We start from the raw sequence: 18,978 nt of genomic DNA on the forward strand, positions 1-18,978 counted from the left end.
GTTCCCGCACAGTTCTCCCTTCAAAACATCATCCACGTGGCCGCCTAACCAGTTAATACTTCATCTGATTGAATTTAGGCTTCATGCTCTTTAAGCTAATTCAGTGATGTTTGTGTTCCGGTGGATTTTGCTGAATAATGTATTCATGTATAAATGTGATACATTTATTTAATAAATTCTTTAAACAAAGTAAGTACTGTTCAGAAAGCCAGTGGGACAGTAGAGCACTAGTGTCATAGTGGGTCAGTTACAACACTGGTTCAGATCTTATAAAGAAAAAGACAACAATTTTATTAACTTGAGAGAATTCTACGTAGACGTAGACACAAGTTCAGACAAATCACTTAAACCAAGTTGACAAAGCAGAGCCATACAGAGACAAAGCATTTAAACCAAGTTGACAAAGCAGAGCCATACAGAGACAAAGCATTTAAACCAAGTTGACAAAGCAGAGCCATACAGAGACAAAGCATTTAAACCAAGTTGACAAAGCAGAGCCATACAGAGACAAAGCATTTAAACCAAGTTGACAAAGCAGAGCCATACAGAGACAAAGCATTTAAACCAAGTTGACAAAGCAGAGCCATACAGAGACAAAGCATTTAAACCAAGTTGACAAAGCAGAGCCATACAGAGACGAATTTTGACGTACTGCTCCAATGTCGCATTTCTTCAGCGATGCATCTATCTCGATCAACAAACCACCTCAACCATTGTTCAGTCACTACTGAGAAATGGTTTCAGTACCTGTATAGTGAGTCTACATGTAGACTATCTGGACAGAGAGAGTGCTACTGTAATGTACAGGTTAAAGGGATACGTTGGGATTTTGACAATGAAGCCAGTTATCTACTTCCCCACAGTCAGATAAAAATGGTGTCCAGGGGTTCATGTCTGTGTGCAGTTTGAAGGAAGTTGCTAACTAGTGTCAGGACAATGGACAGGAAGTACAGTGCCTTCGGAAAGTATTCAGACCCCTCGACTTTACACATTTTGTTACGTTAGCCTTATTCTACAATTGATTAAATAAATAACCATTCTCGGCAAACGACACCCAATAACGTCAAAGCGGAAATAGGGTTAGACATTTTAGCAAATGTATTAAACATAAAAACGTAATATTATTATTACAAGTATTCAGACCCTTTGCTATGAGACTCTAAATTGAGCTCAGGTGCATCCTGTTTCCATTGACCATCCTTGAGATGTTTCTACAACTTGATTGAAGAAACAAATCAAGTTTCACACAGGAGGATTGTGTCGAGGCACAGATCTGGGGAAGGGTACCAATAAATGTCTGCAGTACTGAAGGTCCCCAAGAACACAGTGGCCTCTATCATCCTTAAATGGAAGAAGTTTGGAACCACAAAGACTCTTCCTAGAGCTGGCCGTCCGGCCAAACTGAGCAAACAAGATTCTCTGGTCTGATGAAACCAAGATTGACCACTTTGGCCTGAATGCCAAGTGTCACGTCTGGAGGAAACCTGGCACCATCCCTACGGTGAAGCATGGTGGTGGCAGCATCATGCTGTGGGGATGACTTGGAGACTAGTCAGGATCGAGAGAAAGATGAACATTGCAAAGTACAGAGAGAGATCCTTGATGAAAACCTGCTCAGGACCTCAGACTGGGGCGAAGGTTCCCCTTCCAACAGGGCAATGACCCTAAGCACACAGCCAAGACAACGCAGGAGTGGCTTCAGGACAAGTCTCTGGAGAGACCTGAAAATAGCTGAGCAGCAATGCTCTCCATCCAACCTGACAGAGTTGAGAGGATCTGCTGAGAAGAATGGGAGAAACTCCCCAAAGACAGGTGTGCCATGCTTTTAGCCTCATACCCAAAAGCGATTCCCCCTCAGGAGACTGAAAAGATTTGGCATGGGTCCTAAGATCCTCAAAAGGTTTGACAGCTGCACAAATCACTGCCTGGTACGGTAACTGCTCAGTCTCTGGCCGCAAGGCACAGAGGGTAGTGTGTACGGCCCAGTACATCACTGGGGCCAAGCTTCCTGCCATCCAGGATCTCTTACCAGGCGGTGTCAGAGGAAGGCCCAAAAATTGTCAAAGATTCCAGTCACCCTAGTCATAGACTGTTCTCTCTGCTAGCGCATGGCAAGTGGTACCGGAGCGCCAAGTCTAGGTCCAAATGGCTTCTAACCAGCTTCAACCCCAAGCCATAAGACTCCTGAACAGCTAATCAAATGGCTACCCAGACTATTTGCATTGCCCCCCCACCCTATTTTACACTGCTGCTATTCTGTTTATTATCTATGCATAGTCACTTTAATAACTTTACCTACATGTACATATTACCTCAATTACCACGACTAACCAGTGCCCCCGCACATCGACTCTGTACCGGAACCCCCTGTATATAGCTTCGCTATTGATATTTTATTGCTGCTCTTTAATTATTTGTTAATTTATAAAAATAAAAAAAAATGTTGGCTTTTTTTAAATTAAATCTGCATTGTTGGTTAAGGGCTTGTAAGTAAGCATTTCACTGTAAGGTCTACACACCTGTTGTATTCGGCGCATGTGACTACAATTTGAGTCAAGGCTGTAATGGCTGCCAAAGGTGCTTCAACAAAGTACTGAATACTTACGTAAATGCAATACGTTTTTATTTTTAATACATTTACCAAAATTTCTAAAAACCTGTTTTTGCTTTGTCATTATGGGGTATTGTGATGTCATTATGGGGTATTGTGATGTCATTATGGGGTATTGTGATGTCATTATGGGGTATTGTGATGTCATTATGGGGTATTGTGATGTCATTATGGGGTGTATATTGATGAGGAAAGACAACAATATAATCCATTTTAGAATAAGCCTAACGTAACAAAATGTGGAAAAAGTCAAGGGGTCTGAATATTTTCCGGATGCTCTGTATATGATATCAGCTAGCATGACCTCTGACTTCCTACCTACTGAATGCAGAGACATAAAAACGGCATCCACATGGTATTCATCCGACTCTGGGGAAGTCAATAAATGCTAAAAATCCCAAAGTATGCTGTTAACTCCAGGTGGCAGATGATGGACAGTTGAATCAGTTTGGTCATGTTTCCTTCATCCTCCACTCCTCAACCCCACCGTCTTCTACCTCACATCATGTCCAGCTGTAGGGATAGGAGATAAACCACGGTAGAGAAGTCACATATACAACTGTTGATCTTGTAGATGTGTAGCCGCCAACCCCCCCAAAAACACTTTCTCCCTGAAAATGTAAACACAAAAGATTAACACTCACCAAGTCGTCCACATCTCCTGTATCGTCCACCACAGCTGCTACTACCTCCTCTTTCTTCTCCCCTGCAGTCAGGAACTAAGGACAGAGTCAGGCTTCAATCAGGAAATAGGACTGGACAACTTCTCGTCAGTCATTTTACAACCACTCAGATATACTGTCCAAAAATATACACGCAACAATTTCAAAGACTTTACTGAGTTACAGTTCATATAAGGAAATCAGTCAATTGAAATCAATTCATTAGGCCCTAATCTATGGATTTTACATGACTGGGCAGGGGTGTAGCCATGGGTGGGCCTGGGATGGCATAAGCTCACCCGCTAGGGAGGCAGGTCTAGCCAATTAGAATCCGTTTTCCCCACAGACAAAAAAATACTCCTCAGCGCCCCCCTTCAGACAATCCCACAGGTGAGGAAGCAGGATGTGGAGATCCTGGGCTGGCGTGGTTACACGTGGTCTGCGGGTGAGGCCAAATACTCTAAAATGACGTTGGAGGTGGCTTACGGTAGAGAAATTAACATAAATGTATCCGGCAACAGCTGTTGGATATTCTTGCAGTAAGCATGCCAATTGCACGCTCCCTCAAAACTTGAGACATCTGTGGCATTGTACTTTTTAGAGTGGCCTATTATACACACAAGGTGTGTAATGATCACGCTGTTTAATCAACTTCCTTGATATGCCACATCTGTCAGGTGGATGGATTATCTTGGCGAAGGAGAAATGCTCACTAACAGGGATGAAAACACATTTGTGCACAAAATTTGAGCGAAATATGCTTTTTGTGTGTATGGAACATTTCTGGGATCTTTTATTTCAGCTCATGAGACCAACACTTTACATGTTGCCTTTATATTTTTGTGGGTCTGTTAATTTCAAATGAACCATTCTAACGCCTGGTCACCCCGGAGGAAGGTAGTTAGCTGGTTCTCCTGTACCTGCTTGGCATCATGACTCGAGAACGTGCTCCCTTCAACTTCGTCCTTGTTGATTAGGGTCAGGGCATCTGTTAATCAATACCACAATTAATAACCTGCTCACAGAACGCGGCTTTAATAAAGAGCGTTAACATGAGGCCTGCTATTGTACCTTGGACTAGCATGTCCCAGAATTCCTGAAGGCCTCTAACAGGAATACTGGTCTTCAGAGACTGGATGTAGCTGTTGTAGTGATCAGCATTCCCAACCTGAAGAAAGAGTTACAATAGGAGATCCACATTACCTACCATAGGAGATCCACATTACTGTTATGAATTTGATGTATAATGACTAAATGATGATTAGATTTAAAGTAATGATAGGACTATATCTAACAGAATTCTACCCTGTCTCTGTATAATGATGAAGAATGTTTGTTAAACATTCACTGTAAAACCTGTTCACAGGCTACTGACATGTAAAACTGTTGCATTGAATGGTCACCTGAACAGACTGCTCTCTGAAGGTCTGGATACAGGGGATGCACTTTATGTAGTAGTTCATGTTCTTGTTGCCAAGCAACTGCTCTATCCTGCCAGTCAGCTGTTGACACACTGGAGGACACATACAGACATGGGGTCAGGAAGATGTCAGGAAGACAGCGGGTCAGGATGGGGTCATGACAGGTCAAACGCTAGCCAGAGGGGTATCCTACCAAGCAAGCTAGATCTACTCAGGGTTATCTAAAGCTAGCCAGCTTCAGTTAAAATTACATTTTAATCTTTATTTTTACTAGGCAAGTCAGTTAAGAACAAATTCATATTTACAATGACAGCCTAGGAACAGTGGATTAAATGCCTTGTTCATGGGCAGAATGACAGATTTGTACCTTGTCAGGATTCGGGATTCGATCCAGCTAACCTTTCAGTTACTGGCCCAACGCTCTAACCACTAGACTACCTACTGTTTACTGGCCCAACGCTCTAACCACTAGGCCACCTGCTGGTTACTGGCCCAACGCTCTAACCACTAGGCCAACTGCTGGTTACTGGCCCAACACTCTAACCACTAGGCTACCTGCTGGTTATTGGCCCAACACTCTAACCACTAGACTACCTGCTGATTACTGCCCCAACGCTCTAAACACTAGGCTACCTGCTGGTTACTGGCCCAACGCTCTAACTACTAGGCCACCCGCTGGTTACTGGCCCAACGCTCTAACCACTAGACTACCTGCTGGTTACTGGCCCAACGCTCTAACCACTAGACTACCTGCTGGTTACTGGCCCAACGCTCTAACCACTAGGCTACCTGCTGGTTACTGGCCCAACGCTCTAACCACTAGGCTACCTGCTGATTACTGGCCCAACACTCTAACCACTAGGCTACCTGCTGATTACTGGCCCAACGCTCTAACCACTAGGCTCTAACCACTAAGCTACCTGCCACCCAAAATGAAGGAAAATATATCAGCAGGCTGTGAAATGGGCTTTTAGAAGTGGCGTCTCTATTGTATTACTTCTCGTTAATGCCGTCTTTGGTGTGCTTATCAATGCAGGGGGACCTTTTCCCACTCCTATCCATAAAATATTAACCACAATTGTATTTGTCAAACAAATTTTTACTGTGAGTTAAGTTTCAAATGCATTCTGTCATTGCTAAAGTATTTTAACTTATTATAAAAAATAAACTGACAAATCTAGTTCTCTTCCTAGTTCTCTTCCGCAATCTTTGTGAGGGAAGGAATCTGATTTCATTGGTCCTCAACTCACAGCTAAGACACTTCATTCAGGATAAATGGAGTTAGCCCTGAGTTAGCCTGCCCCGGAGCAGGTTAGTTCTGAACGCAGGATAGTGGAGTTAGCCCTGAGTTAGCCTGCCCTGGAGCACGTTAGCCCTGTGTTAGCCTGCCCTGAAGCAGGTTAGTTCTGAATGCAGGATAGTGGAGTTAGCCTGCCCTGGAGCAGGTTAGTTCTGAATGCAGGATAGTGGAGTTAGCCCTGAGTTAGCCTGCCCTGGAGCACGTTAGTTCTGAATGCAGGATAGTGGAGTTAGCCCTGAGTTAGCCTGCCCTGGAGCACGTTAGTTCTGAATGCAGGATAGTGGAGTTAGCCCTGAGTTAGCCTGCCCTGGAGCAGGTTAGTTATGTACCTGGCTAAAAGGTGAGCCACATTCATATGACTAGTTATCCTGAGTTGAACTCAAGAGTAAACATACAGTATAGAACACCTGATTGGTAGGATACCCCCTCATGGTCATCTTGCCAATGACCATAAGAGCTGCCAAGACTGTACAAACAGATCTGGGACCAGGCTAGGCAAAAACCGTGGGCCATGAGACTTGTTTGAGAAGGAGAGAGTAGAACCAGACAATCATCTCACCCTCTCCAAACGGAAGACTCTTCTGGCGAATCAGAGTGCGGAAATCCCGTGCTGGATCTACACTGCCCACCTGGTAGAGGAACACACAGGTCAACATACAGTAGAGAACACCTGGTAGAGGAACACAGGTAAATTATATGATATACAGTGGGGCAAAAAAGTATTTAGTCAGCCACCAATTGTGCAAGTTCTCCCACTTAAAAAGATGAGAGGCCTGTAATTTTGATCATAGGTACACTTCAACTATGACAGACAAAATGAGAAAAAAACATTGTAGGATTTTTAATGAATTTATTTGAAAATTATGGTGGAAAATAAGTATTTGGTCAATAACAAAAGTTTATCTCAATACTTTGTTATATACCCTATATACCCTGTTGGCAATGACAGAGGTCAAACGTTTTCTGTAAGTCTTCACAAGGTTTTCACACACTGTTGCTGGTATTTTGGCCCATTCCTCCATGCAGATCTCCTCTAGAGCAGTGATGTTTTGGGGCTTTTGCTGGGCAACACGGACTTTCAACTCCCTCCAAAGATTTTCTATGGGGTTGAGCTCTGGAGACTGGCTAGGCCACTCCAGGACCTTGAAATGCTTCTTACGAAGCCACTCCTTCGTTGCCCGGGCAGTGTGTTTGGGATCATTGTCATGCTGAAAGACCCAGCCACGTTTCATCTTCAATGCCCTTGCTGATGGAAGGAGGTTTTCACTGAACATCTCACGATACATGGCCCCATTCATTCTTTCCTTTACACGGATCAGTCGTCCTGGTCCATTTGCAGAAAAACAGCCCCGAAGCATGATGTTTCCACCCCCATGCTTCACAGTAGGTATGGTGTTCTTTGGATGCAACTCAGCATTCTTTGTCCTCCAAACACAAGTTTTTGACCCCACGGGATGAGATCTTGCGTGGAGCCCCAGATCGAGGGAGATTATCAGTGGTCTTGTATGTCTTCCATTTCATAATAATTGCTCCCACAGTTGATTTCTTCAAACCAAGCTGCTTACCTATTGCAGATTCAGTCTTCCCAGCCTGGTGCAGGTCTACAATTTTGTTTCTGGTGTTCTTTGACAGCTCTTTGGTCTCGGCCATAGTGGAGTTTGGAGTGTGACTGTTTGAGGTTGTGGACAGGTCTTTTATACTGATAACAAGTTCAAACAGGTGCCATTAATACAGGTAACGAGTGGAGGACAGAGGAGCCTCTTAAAGAAGAAGTTACAGGTCTGTGAGAGCCAGAAATCTTGCTTGTTTGTAGGTGACCAAATACTTATTTTCCACCATAATTTGCAAATAAATTCATAAAAAAATCCTACAATGTGATTTTCTGGATTTTTTTCCCTTAATTTTGTCTATCATAGTTGAAGTGTACCTATGATGAAAATTACAGGCCTCGCTCATCTTTTTAAGTGGGAGAACTTGGACAATTGGTGGCTGACTAAATACCCCTTTGCCCCAATATATGTGTGTTTTTTATATATATTCCATGTCAGATATATATATTTTAAATGTTTTTATTCAAATGGAATGGAGTAGAACAGCAAACACACACATGGCCACTGCGCCTGCTACTCCTCTCCATTTCCATATGAAATAGCCATTGGGTGCTTTTCGGGGGAGGGCAGGCCCACAACAATGCCTGGAGTTGAATGGAACAGCACTTCACCTTAGTGACTGTTCCCTCTGCTCTATACAATACATATCTGTTTATTTTATGTGATGATAAAAGGCTCATACAATACAAATATTTTTTAAATGTTTTCTTTCACAGTGATAGCGACTCTGACTGGGAGCCCCCGGTGCCAAGCTGCCCGCTCTACCTCTGCCCCCAGTGGTGTTCATATGCCACAGTTCATTACTGCAGGCCTCAGGGCCAAAAGGGCACAGCATGGAGGCGTCGTTGTGTTATGTGTCGCATGAACGGCACCACTTGTTCAGTTTGCCTCTGCTTTACATCAGAAAGAGACTGCTATGGGACATGGCACAGGCAGCAAAATATTGTGTAGAGGACTTCCAAAAGGTGTACTGTTTTTTTAAAAATACGTATTTTCTAATATTTTTAAAAACTTTTTTTTGCTTTTTGTGTGTGTGTGTGTGTGTGTTAGAATTGCTTTTTGATATGTTGTATATAGTTATTTGCACTGTTGTATATAGGTTATTTCACCAATTCGATCACTTGGGTACATTTGAGCAACTTGTGTGGGACACCTGAGTGACTTCATGCTAAATGTCACGTAGCTCACCCATTCCTGAAGTTATCAGTCTGAAACTTTGCACACCTACAGTTGCCCTCTTGTGTTATCCATCAAAATTATCTACAGCATCCTATTCTAGTACATGTGAAAGATGCTACAACAATAGAAAACAGAAAATGTATGCTCTTTCTTTCTCTTTCCTTCCACCAGAACTACTGTGTTATATTCTCCTACATTCAATTAACATTTCCACAAACTTCAGAATGTTCCCATTCAAATGATACCAAGAATATGCATATCCTTGCCTCTGGGGCTGAGCTACAGGCAGTTAGATTAGGGTATGTCTTCAGGCGGAAATTGAGAACAAGGGATGCAGCCATAAGAGGTTAAGGAAAAGCAACAAACCAGTGCTCAGCATATGTGGGAACTCCTTCAAGATTGTTGGAAAAGCATTCCAGGTGAAGCTGGTTGAGAGAATGCCAAGAGTGTGCAAAGGTCTCATCAAGGTAAAGGGTGGCTACTTTGAAGAATCTCAAATATAATATATATTTTGATTTAACACTTTTTTGGTTACTACATGATTCCATGTGTTATTTCATAGTTGATGTCTTCACTATTATTCTACAATGTAGAAAATATTTAAAAAATGAAGAAAAAACGTTGAATGAGTAGGTGTGTCCAAACTTTTGATTGGTACTGTATATGATAGTGTACTTTCAATAATTCCAGATCCCATGTTAAGTCCTCTGGCCTACTCTCACCTGTGTGATGCTTCCCTCTGTGATGTCAGCCAGGTTAAAGTCTTCCTCCTCGTCAACTTTGGCCTTCTTGGCATCAGGCTCCTCAGTGCTGCAGAGGATAAAGAGGGTCAGTTATATGGGGATATACTCAACTGGTTTTGCGTGACTCCTTACGCACTCCGTACTCTCCTCCTTTTGAAAAAGGTCAAAGGTAACCGAGGAGAGGAAATGCATGCGCTTGTATGAAACAATCCTCTTTCTCCACTAACATGTCATGAGGCAAATTCCGTTTACATAGGAGGAATCCCAAAACACGTGTAAAGACATACAAATAAAAGCAGCAAGGTGTGCGAGACATTTTCTAGATTAAAGGATGAGTAGCGTATGGTTTTAAAACGTGAGCATGCTTTTCTCCTTTGAGAAAAGAGCGGACTCAAAGGGGGTGTGGATTATTAAAACATTGTCGCGCTAGCTGCCGGGAGGTCCCACCCGGAGGCCATTGAGGAGATCAAACTCCTCCGTTTGCCTATTAACAACCTGCCTCTCTCCTACATATGGTGCCCCCTTATAGGTTTCTGGACAGAGTCTTGAAGAGAGAACAGACCTTTGCCCAATACTGAATCTCCCATGGAGTGTTCTACACAACTGATATGATCACAATATTGTTTCCAGCCCTGTAGTTAAGAAAGAGATAACAAGTAGTTTAGAACCCATCTGAAACTAAGCATTAATGAGGTGACAAACTAGTAGCTATGAGATTTGAATCACATTCCTACCTGTTCCCAAACAGCTAGAATGTAGACCTACCCGTTCCCAAACAGCTAGAATGTAGACCTACCCGTTCCCAAACAGCTAGAATGTAGACCTACCTGTTCCCAAACAGCTAGAATGTAGACCTACCCATTCCCAAACAGCTAGTGATGTAGACCTAAACGTTCCCAAACAGCTCTGCTAGTGATGTAGACTTACCCGTTCCCAAACAGCTAGAATGTAGACCTACCCGTTCCCAAACAGCTAGTGATGTAGACCTACCCGTTCCCAAACAGCTCTGCTAGTGATGTAGACCTACCCGTTCCCAAACAGCTAGTGATGTAGACCTACCCGTTCCCAAACAGCTCTGCTAGTGATGTAGACCTACCCGTTCCCAAACAGCTAGAATGTAGATCTACGCGTTTAAAAGTGGTGTGGGGGCTGTGCTTTAGCAAAGTGGGTGGGGTTATATCCTTCCTGTTTGGCCCTGTCCGGGGGTATCATGGGATGGGGCCACAGTGTCTCCTGACACCTCATGTCTCAGCCTCCAGTATTTATGTGTCGGGGGGGGGCTAGTTTGTTATATCTGGAGTACTTCTCCTGTCTTATCCGGTGTCTTGTGTGAAATTAAGTATGCTCTCTCTAATTCTCTTTCTTTCTCTCTGTCTGGCAGGAGCTGAGCCCTATGACTCCTTGCTGACTCCTTGTTGTCCCCAGTCCACCTGGCCGTGCTGCTGCTTCAGTTTCAACTGTTCTGCCTTAATATTATTGGACCATGCTGGTCATTTATGAAAATTTGAACATCTTGGCCATGATGTTATAATCTCCACCCGGCACAGCCAGAAGAGGACTGGCCACCCCTCATAGCCTGGTTCCTCTCTAGGTTTCTTCCTAGGTTTTGGCCTTTCTAGGGAGTTTTTCCTAGCCACCGTGCTTCTACACCTGCATCGCTTGCTATTCTGGGTTTTAGGCTGGGTTTCTGTACAGCACTTTGAGATATCAGCTGATGTACGAAGGGCTATATAAATAAATTTGATTAGACCTACCCGTTCCCAAACAGCTAGTGATGTAGACCTACCCGTTCCCAAACAGCTCTGCTAGTGATGTAGACCTACCCGTTCCCAAACAGCTAGTGATGCAGACCTACCCGTTCCCAAACAGCTAGTGATGCAGACCTACCCATTCCCAAACAGCTAGTGATGTAGAACTACCCGTTCCCAAACAGCTAGAATGTAGACCTACCCGTTCCCAAACAGCTAGAATGTAGACTTACCCGTTCCCAAACAGCTCTGCTAGTGATGTAGACCTACCCGTTCCCAAACAGCTACTGATGCAGACCTACCCGTTCCCAAACAGCTCTGCTAGTGATGTAGACCTACCCGTTCCAAAACAGCTAGTGATGCAGACCTACCCGTTCCCAAACAGCTAGTGATGTAGACCTACCCGTTCCCAAACAGCTAGTGATGCAGACCTACCCGTTCCCAAACAGCTAGTGATGTAGAACTACCCGTTCCCAAACAGCTAGAATGTAGACCTACCCGTTCCCAAACAGCTAGAATGTAGACCTACCCGTTCCCAAACAGCTCTGCTAGTGATGTAGACCTACCCGTTCCAAAACAGCTAGTGATGCAGACCTACCCGTTCCCAAACAGCTAGTGATGCAGACCTACCCGTTCCCAAACAGCTAGTGATGTAGAACTACCCGTTCCCAAACAGCTAGAATGTAGACCTACCCGTTCCCAAACAGCTAGTGATGTAGACCTACCCTACCCGTTCCCAAACAGCTAGTGATGTAGACCTACCCATTCCCAAACAGCTAGAATGTAGACCTACCCGTTCCCAAACAGCTAGTGATATAGAACTACCCATTCCCAAACAGCTAGTTATGCAGACCTACCCGTTCCCAAACAGCTAGTGATGCAGACCTACCTGTTCCCAAACAGCTAGAATGTAGACCTACCCGTTCCCAAACTAGAATGTAGACCTACCCATTCCCAAACAGCTAGTGATGTAGAACTACCCGTTCCCAAACAGCTCGTGATGCAGACCTACCCGTTCCCAAACAGCTAGAATGTAGACCTACCCGTTCCCAAACTAGAATGTAGACCTACCCGTTCCCAAACAGCTAGTGATGCAGAACTACCCGTTCCCAAACTAGAATGTAGACCTACCCGTTCCCAAACAGCTAGTGATGTAGAAATACCCGTTCCCAAACTAGAATGTAGACCTACCCGTTCCCAAACAGCTAGTGATGTAGAAATACCCGTTCCCAAACTAGAATGTAGACCTACCCGTTCCCAAACAGCTAGTGATGCAGACCTATCCGTTCCCAAACTATAATGTAGACCTACCCATTCCCAAACAAATAGTGATGCAGACCTACCCGTTCCCAAACAGCTAGTGATGCAGACCTACCCGTTCCCAAACTAGAATGTAGACCTACCCATTCCCAAACAGCTAGTGATGCAGACCTACCCGTTCCCAAACAGCTAGTGATGCAGACCTACCCGTTCCCAAACAGCTAGTGATGCAGACCTACCCGTTCCCAAACTAGAATGTAGACCTACCCGTTCCCAAACAGCTAGTGATGCTGACCTACCCGTTCCCAAACTAGAATGTAGACCTACCTGTTCCCAAACAGCTCCTTGCTGGTCTTCAGTTCCTTCTTCTTGACCACCTCCTTCAGAGGGAACTTCTTCTTCAGTGTCTCCAGGGGGGCTTGACAGCGGGTGGCCACCGCCAGGGGGCGCTGGAGAGCTGTAGTCAGCCAGGGGTCCATGGGGGGGAGGGGGACACTGGGGTTCACCGCCCGATGGTGCAGGCACTGTAGTGGGAGAAGTGTGTTTTGTGGGGTGAAATATGAGGGAAAATTAAGACGTAGAAAAGTAATAGCAGATTGAGAACGCGTTACATGGAGAAATAACCTGACAATAGAGGAGGAGCCATACCTGGAACAGTCTCTGGTACTGAGGGTTGGGGATGTGGTAAGTACCTGGAACAGTCTCTGGTACTGGGGATGTGGTAACTACCTGGAACAGTCTCTGGTACTGGGGATGTAGTAACTACCTGGAACAGTCTCTGGTACGGAGGGTTGGGGACGTGGTAACTACCTGGAACAGTCTCTGGTACTGGGGACGTGGTAACTACCTGGAACAGTCTCTGGTACTGGGGATGTGGTAACTACCTGGAACAGTCTCTGGTACTGGGGATGTAGTAACTACCTGGAACAGTCTCTGGTACTGAGGATGTAGTAACTACCTGGAACAGTCTCTGGTACTGGGGATGTAGTAACTACCTGGAACAGTCTCTGGTACTGGGGATGTAGTAACTACCTGGAACAGTCTCTGGTACTGAGGATGTAGTAACTACCTGGAACAGTCTCTGGTACTGGGGATGTAGTAACTACCTGGAAAAGTCTCTGGTACTGAGGGTTGGGGATGTGGTAACTACCTGGAACAGTCTCTGGTACTGAGGGTTGGGGATGTGGTTTACTACCTGGAACGGTCTCTGGTACTGAGGGTTGGGGACGTGGTAACTACCTGGAACAGCCCTGGTACTAAGTGTTGGGGACGTGGTAACTACCTGGAACAGTCTCTGGTACTGAGGGTTGGGGATGTGGTAACTACCTGGAACAGTCTCTGGTACTGGGGATGTGGTAACTACCTGGAACAGTCTCTGGTACTGGGGATGTAGTAACTACCTGGAACAGTCTCTGGTACTGGGGATGTGGTAACTACCTGGAACAGTCTCTGGTACTGAGGGTTGGGGATGTAGTAACTACCTGGAACAGTCTCTGGTACTGGGGATGTGGTAACTACCTGGAACAGTCTCTGGTACGGAGGGTTGGGGATGTGGTAACTACCTGGAACAGTCTCTGGTACTGGGGATGTGGTAACTACCTGGAACAGTCTCTGGTACTGGGGATGTGGTAACTACCTGGAACAGTCTCTGGTACTGAGGATGTAGTAACTACCTGGAACAGTCTCTGGTACTGAAGGTTGGGGATGTAGTAACTACCTGGAACAGTCTCTGGTACTGAAGGTTGGGGATGTAGTAACTACCTGGAACAGTCTCTGGTACGGAGGGTTGGGGATGTAGTAACTACCTGGAACAGTCTCTGGTACTGGGGATGTAGTAACTACCTGGAACAGTCTCTGGACTGGGGATGTGGTAACTACCTGGAACAGTCTCTGGTACTGGGGATGTAGTAACTACCTGGAACAGTCTCTGGTACTGGGGATGTGGTAAGTACCTGGAACAGTCTGGTACTGGGGATGTAGTAACTACCTGGAACAGTCTCTGGTATGGAGTGGTTGGGGATGTGGTAACTACCTGGAACTGTCTCTGGTACTGAGGGTTGGGGATGTGGTAACTACCTGGAACAGTCTCTGGTACTGAGGGTTGGGGATGTGGTAACTACCTGGAACAGTCTCTGGTACTGAGGGTTGGGGATGTGGTAACTACCTGGAACAGTCTCTGGTACTGAAGATGTGGTAACTACCTGGAACAGTCTCTGGTACTGAGGGTTGGGGATGTAGTAACTACCTGGAACAGTCTCTGGTACTGGGGATGTGGTAACTACCTGGAACAGTCTCTCGTACTGGGGAGGTAGTAACTACCTGGAACAGTCTCTGGTACTGGGGATGTAGTAACTACCTGGAACAGTCTCTGGTACTGGGGATGTAGTAACTACCTGGAACAGTCTCTGGTACTGGGGATGTGGTAACTACCTGGAACAGTCTCTGGTACTGAGGGTTGGGGATGTGGTAACTACCTGGAACAGTCTCTGGTACTGAGGGTTGGGGATGTGGTAACTACCTGGAACAGTCTCTGGTACTGAAGATGTGGTAACTACCTGGAACAGTCTCTGGTACTGAGGGTTGGGGATGTGGTAACTACCTGGAACAGTCTCTGGTACTGAGGGTTGGGGATGTGGTAACTACCTGGAACAGTCTCTGGTACTGGGGATGTGGTAACTACCTGGAACAGTCTCTGGTACTGAGGGTTGGGGATGTGGTAACTACCTGGAACAGTCTCTGGTACTGAGGGTTGGGGATGTGGTAACTACCTGGAACAGTCTCTGGTACTGGGGATGTGGTAACTACCTGGAACAGTCTCTGGTACTGAGGGTTGGGGATGTGGTAACTACCTGGAACAGTCTCTGGTACTGGGGATGTGGTAACTACCTGGAACAGTCTCTGGTACTGAGGGTTGGGGATGTGGTAACTACCTGGAACAGTCTCTGGTACTGAGGGTTGGGGATGTGGTAACTACCTGGAACAGTCTCTGGTACTGAGGGTTGGGGATGTGGTAACTACCTGGAACAGTCTCTGGTACTGAGGGTTGGGGATGTGGTAACTACCTGGAACAGTCTCTGGTACTGAGGGTTGGGGATGTGGTAACTACCTGGAACAGTCTCTGGTACTGAGGGTTGGGGATGTGGTAACTACCTGGAACAGTCTCTGGTACTGAGGGTTGGGGATGTGGTAACTACCTGGAACAGTCTCTGGTACTGAGGGTTGGGGATGTGGTAACTACCTGGAACAGTCTCTGGTACTGAGGGTTGGGGATGTGGTAACTACCTGGAACAGTCTCTGGTACTGAGGGTTGGGGATGTGGTAACTACCTGGAACAGTCTCTGGTACTGAGGGTTGGGGATGTGGTAACTACCTGGAACAGTCTCTGGTACTGGGGATGTGGTAACTACCTGGAACAGTCTCTGGTACTGAAGGTTGGGGATGTGGTGGAACAGTACTACCTGGAACAGTCTCTGGTACTGAAGGTTGGGGATGTGGTAACTACCTGGAACAGTCTCTGGTACTGAAGGTTGGGGATGTGGTAACTACCTGGAACAGTCTCTGGTACTGAAGGTTGGGGATGTGGTAACTACCTGGAACAGTCTCTGGTACTGAGGGTTGGGGATGTGGTAACTACCTGGAACAGTCTCTGGTACTGGGGATGTGGTAACTACCTGGAACAGTCTCTGGTACTGAGGGTTGGGGACGTGGTAACTACCTGGAACAGTCTCTGGTACTGAGGGTTGGGGATGTGGTAACTACCTGGAACAGTCTCTGGTACTGAGGGTTGGGGATGTGGTAACTACCTGGAACAGTCTCTGGTACTGGGGATGTGGTAACTACCTGGAACAGTCTCTGGTACTGAAGGTTGGGGATGTGGTAACTACCTGGAACAGTCTCTGGTACTGAGGGTTGGGGATGTGGTAACTACCTGGAACAGTCTCTGGTACTGGGGATGTGGTAACTACCTGGAACAGTCTCTGGTACTGAGGGTTGGGGACGTGGTAACTACCTGGAACAGTCTCTGGTACTGAGGGTTGGGGATGTGGTAACTACCTGGAACAGTCTCTGGTACTGAGGGTTGGGGATGTGGTAACTACCTGGAACAGTCTCTGGTACTGGGGATGTGGTAACTACCTGGAACAGTCTCTGGTACTGAGGGTTGGGGATGTGGTAACTACCTGGAACAGTCTCTGGTACTGGGGATGTGGTAACTACCTGGAACAGTCTCTGGTACTGAGGGTTGGGGATGTGGTAACTACCTGGAACAGTCTCTGGTACTGAGGGTTGGGGATGTGGTAACTACCTGGAACAGTCTCTGGTACTGGGGATGTGGTAACTACCTGGAACAGTCTCTGGTACTGAAGGTTGGGGATGTGGTAACTACCTGGAACAGTCTCTGGTACTGAAGGTTGGGGATGTGGTAACTACCTGGAACAGTCTCTGGTACTGAAGGTTGGGGATGTGGTAACTACCTGGAACAGTCTCTGGTACTGAAGGTTGGGGATGTGGTAACTACCTGGAACAGTCTCTGGTACTGAGGGTTGGGGATGTGGTAACTACCTGGAACAGTCTCTGGTACTGGGGATGTGGTAACTACCTGGAACAGTCTCTGGTACTGAGGGTTGGGGACGTGGTAACTACCTGGAACAGTCTCTGGTACTGAGGGTTGGGGATGTGGTAACTACCTGGAACAGTCTCTGGTACTGAGGGTTGGGGATGTGGTAACTACCTGGAACAGTCTCTGGTACTGGGGATGTGGTAACTACCTGGAACAGTCTCTGGTACTGAAGGTTGGGGATGTGGTAACTACCTGGAACAGTCTCTGGTACTGAGGGTTGGGGATGTGGTAACTACCTGGAACAGTCTCTGGTACTGGGGATGTGGTAACTACCTGGAACAGTCTCTGGTACTGAGGGTTGGGGATGTGGTTGACTTTGAAGAGGTCTTTTTTCTCTCCATCCTCCTCCACCAACATCATGGAGTCAATCAGAGAGTCCACCGCCGACAGCTGGTCCTCTGGGAACAGGAAACAAGAAACACACAACCATCAAATGGATAAAAAACATTCAAGGAAAATAAAAGCAGTCAGACAATATCCTGAGGATAGTGCTTATTGGTTGATCAACTACCTGAATGGTCCACTAGCCTACCTGAGGGAGTGTACATCCTAGGGCAGGAGTGGTCCACTAGCCTACCTGAGGGAGTGTACATCCTGGGGCAGGAGTGGTCCACTAGCCTACCTGAGGGAGTGTACATCCTAGGGCTGGAGTGGTCCACTAGCCTACCTGAGGGAATGTACATCCTAGGGCAGGAGTGGTCCACTAGCCTACCTGAGGGAGTGTACATCCTAGGGCACGAGTGGTCCACTAGCCTACCTGAGGGAGTGTACATCCTAGGGCAGGAGTGGTCCACTAGCCTACCTGAGGGAGTGTACATCCTAGGGCACGAGTGGTCCACTAGCCTACCTGAGGGAGTGTACATCCTGGGGCAGGAGTGGTTTACTAGCCTACCTGAGGGAATGTACATCCTAGGGCAGGAGTGGTCCACTAGCCTACCTGAGGGAGTGTACATCCTAGGGCAGGAGTGGTCCACTAGCCTACCTGAGGGAGTGTACATCCTAGGGCACGAGTGGTCCACTAGCCTACCTGAGGACGTGTACATCCTAGGGCAGGAGTGGTCCACTAGCCTACCTGAGGGAGTGTACATCCTAGGGCAGGAGTGGTCCACTAGCCTACCTGAGGGAGTGTACATCCTAGGGCAGGAATGGTCCACTAGCTTACCTGAGGGAGTGTACATCCTAGGGCAGGAGTGGTCCACTAGCCTACCTGAGGGAGTGTACTTCTTGTTGTTCTCCAGAGAAGGGAAGCTGTACTGCCTGAGATCTTCCATGAACGGAAGCTGAACATACACCAGACACTAAGAACACAGAAGGTTCTAGAGTTAGCCCAATGGCGTCTGGTCCAAAACAGTGCACCATAAAGGGAATAGGGTATGACGTATTTGACTAACTCACCTCATACTTCTCCTTAATACAGGGGAAGGCTGCTCCTACTTGTGGGTTTCCATTGCGGGCGTAAACATACCTCACCACCGCCACCATCTTGAGGTCATCCAGAGCACGGATCAGACCTGAGAGAGCTACACCTGCATGCTGAGCTCAGACAGACAGGCAGACACAGGCAGACAGACACAGGCAGACAGACAAAATGAGTATGAAGACAAGTCCCTCTCTTGATTCAATAACAACACTATTCTCACCTCATCATCTTTAGGGGCAAACACCTTGAGGACCTGAGTCCCCACGAACTGGTGTCTGTTGATCTGTAGCAGAACAATACAGGTTAGAGGTTAGAGATTATGTTGGTCTGTAGCAGAACAATACAGGTTAGAGGTTAGAGGGTTGGTTGATCTGTAGCAGAACAATACAGGTTAGAGGGGCTGTTG

The 18,978-nt window shown here is 46.4% G+C and overlaps 1 protein-coding gene across 1 annotated transcript in view; it reads right to left on the reverse strand.

Annotated features, from left to right (window-relative positions):
- Positions 1–471: 471 nt before the first annotated feature.
- The window catches only part of LOC139405550 (X-ray repair complementing defective repair in Chinese hamster cells 5), a 33,052-nt gene continuing 14,545 nt past the window's right edge, over positions 472–18,978 (reverse strand). The window contains exons 10-21 of the mRNA XM_071147967.1: positions 18,793–18,855; positions 18,548–18,685; positions 18,360–18,450; positions 17,426–17,550; positions 12,862–13,058; positions 9,506–9,593; positions 6,554–6,623; positions 4,677–4,786; positions 4,345–4,441; positions 4,194–4,261; positions 3,256–3,330; positions 472–3,124 (exon numbers count right to left, since the gene is read on the reverse strand). Coding sequence (XP_071004068.1) covers positions 3,110–3,124; positions 3,256–3,330; positions 4,194–4,261; positions 4,345–4,441; positions 4,677–4,786; positions 6,554–6,623; positions 9,506–9,593; positions 12,862–13,058; positions 17,426–17,550; positions 18,360–18,450; positions 18,548–18,685; positions 18,793–18,855 — 1,137 coding nt within the window. The 3' untranslated portion in view covers positions 472–3,109. The remainder of the gene's footprint in view (positions 3,125–3,255; positions 3,331–4,193; positions 4,262–4,344; positions 4,442–4,676; positions 4,787–6,553; positions 6,624–9,505; positions 9,594–12,861; positions 13,059–17,425; positions 17,551–18,359; positions 18,451–18,547; positions 18,686–18,792; positions 18,856–18,978) is intronic.

Source organism: Oncorhynchus clarkii, chromosome 3 (genome assembly GCF_045791955.1).
Source record: "Oncorhynchus clarkii lewisi isolate Uvic-CL-2024 chromosome 3, UVic_Ocla_1.0, whole genome shotgun sequence".
Classification (NCBI taxonomy): domain Eukaryota; kingdom Metazoa; phylum Chordata; class Actinopteri; order Salmoniformes; family Salmonidae; genus Oncorhynchus; species Oncorhynchus clarkii.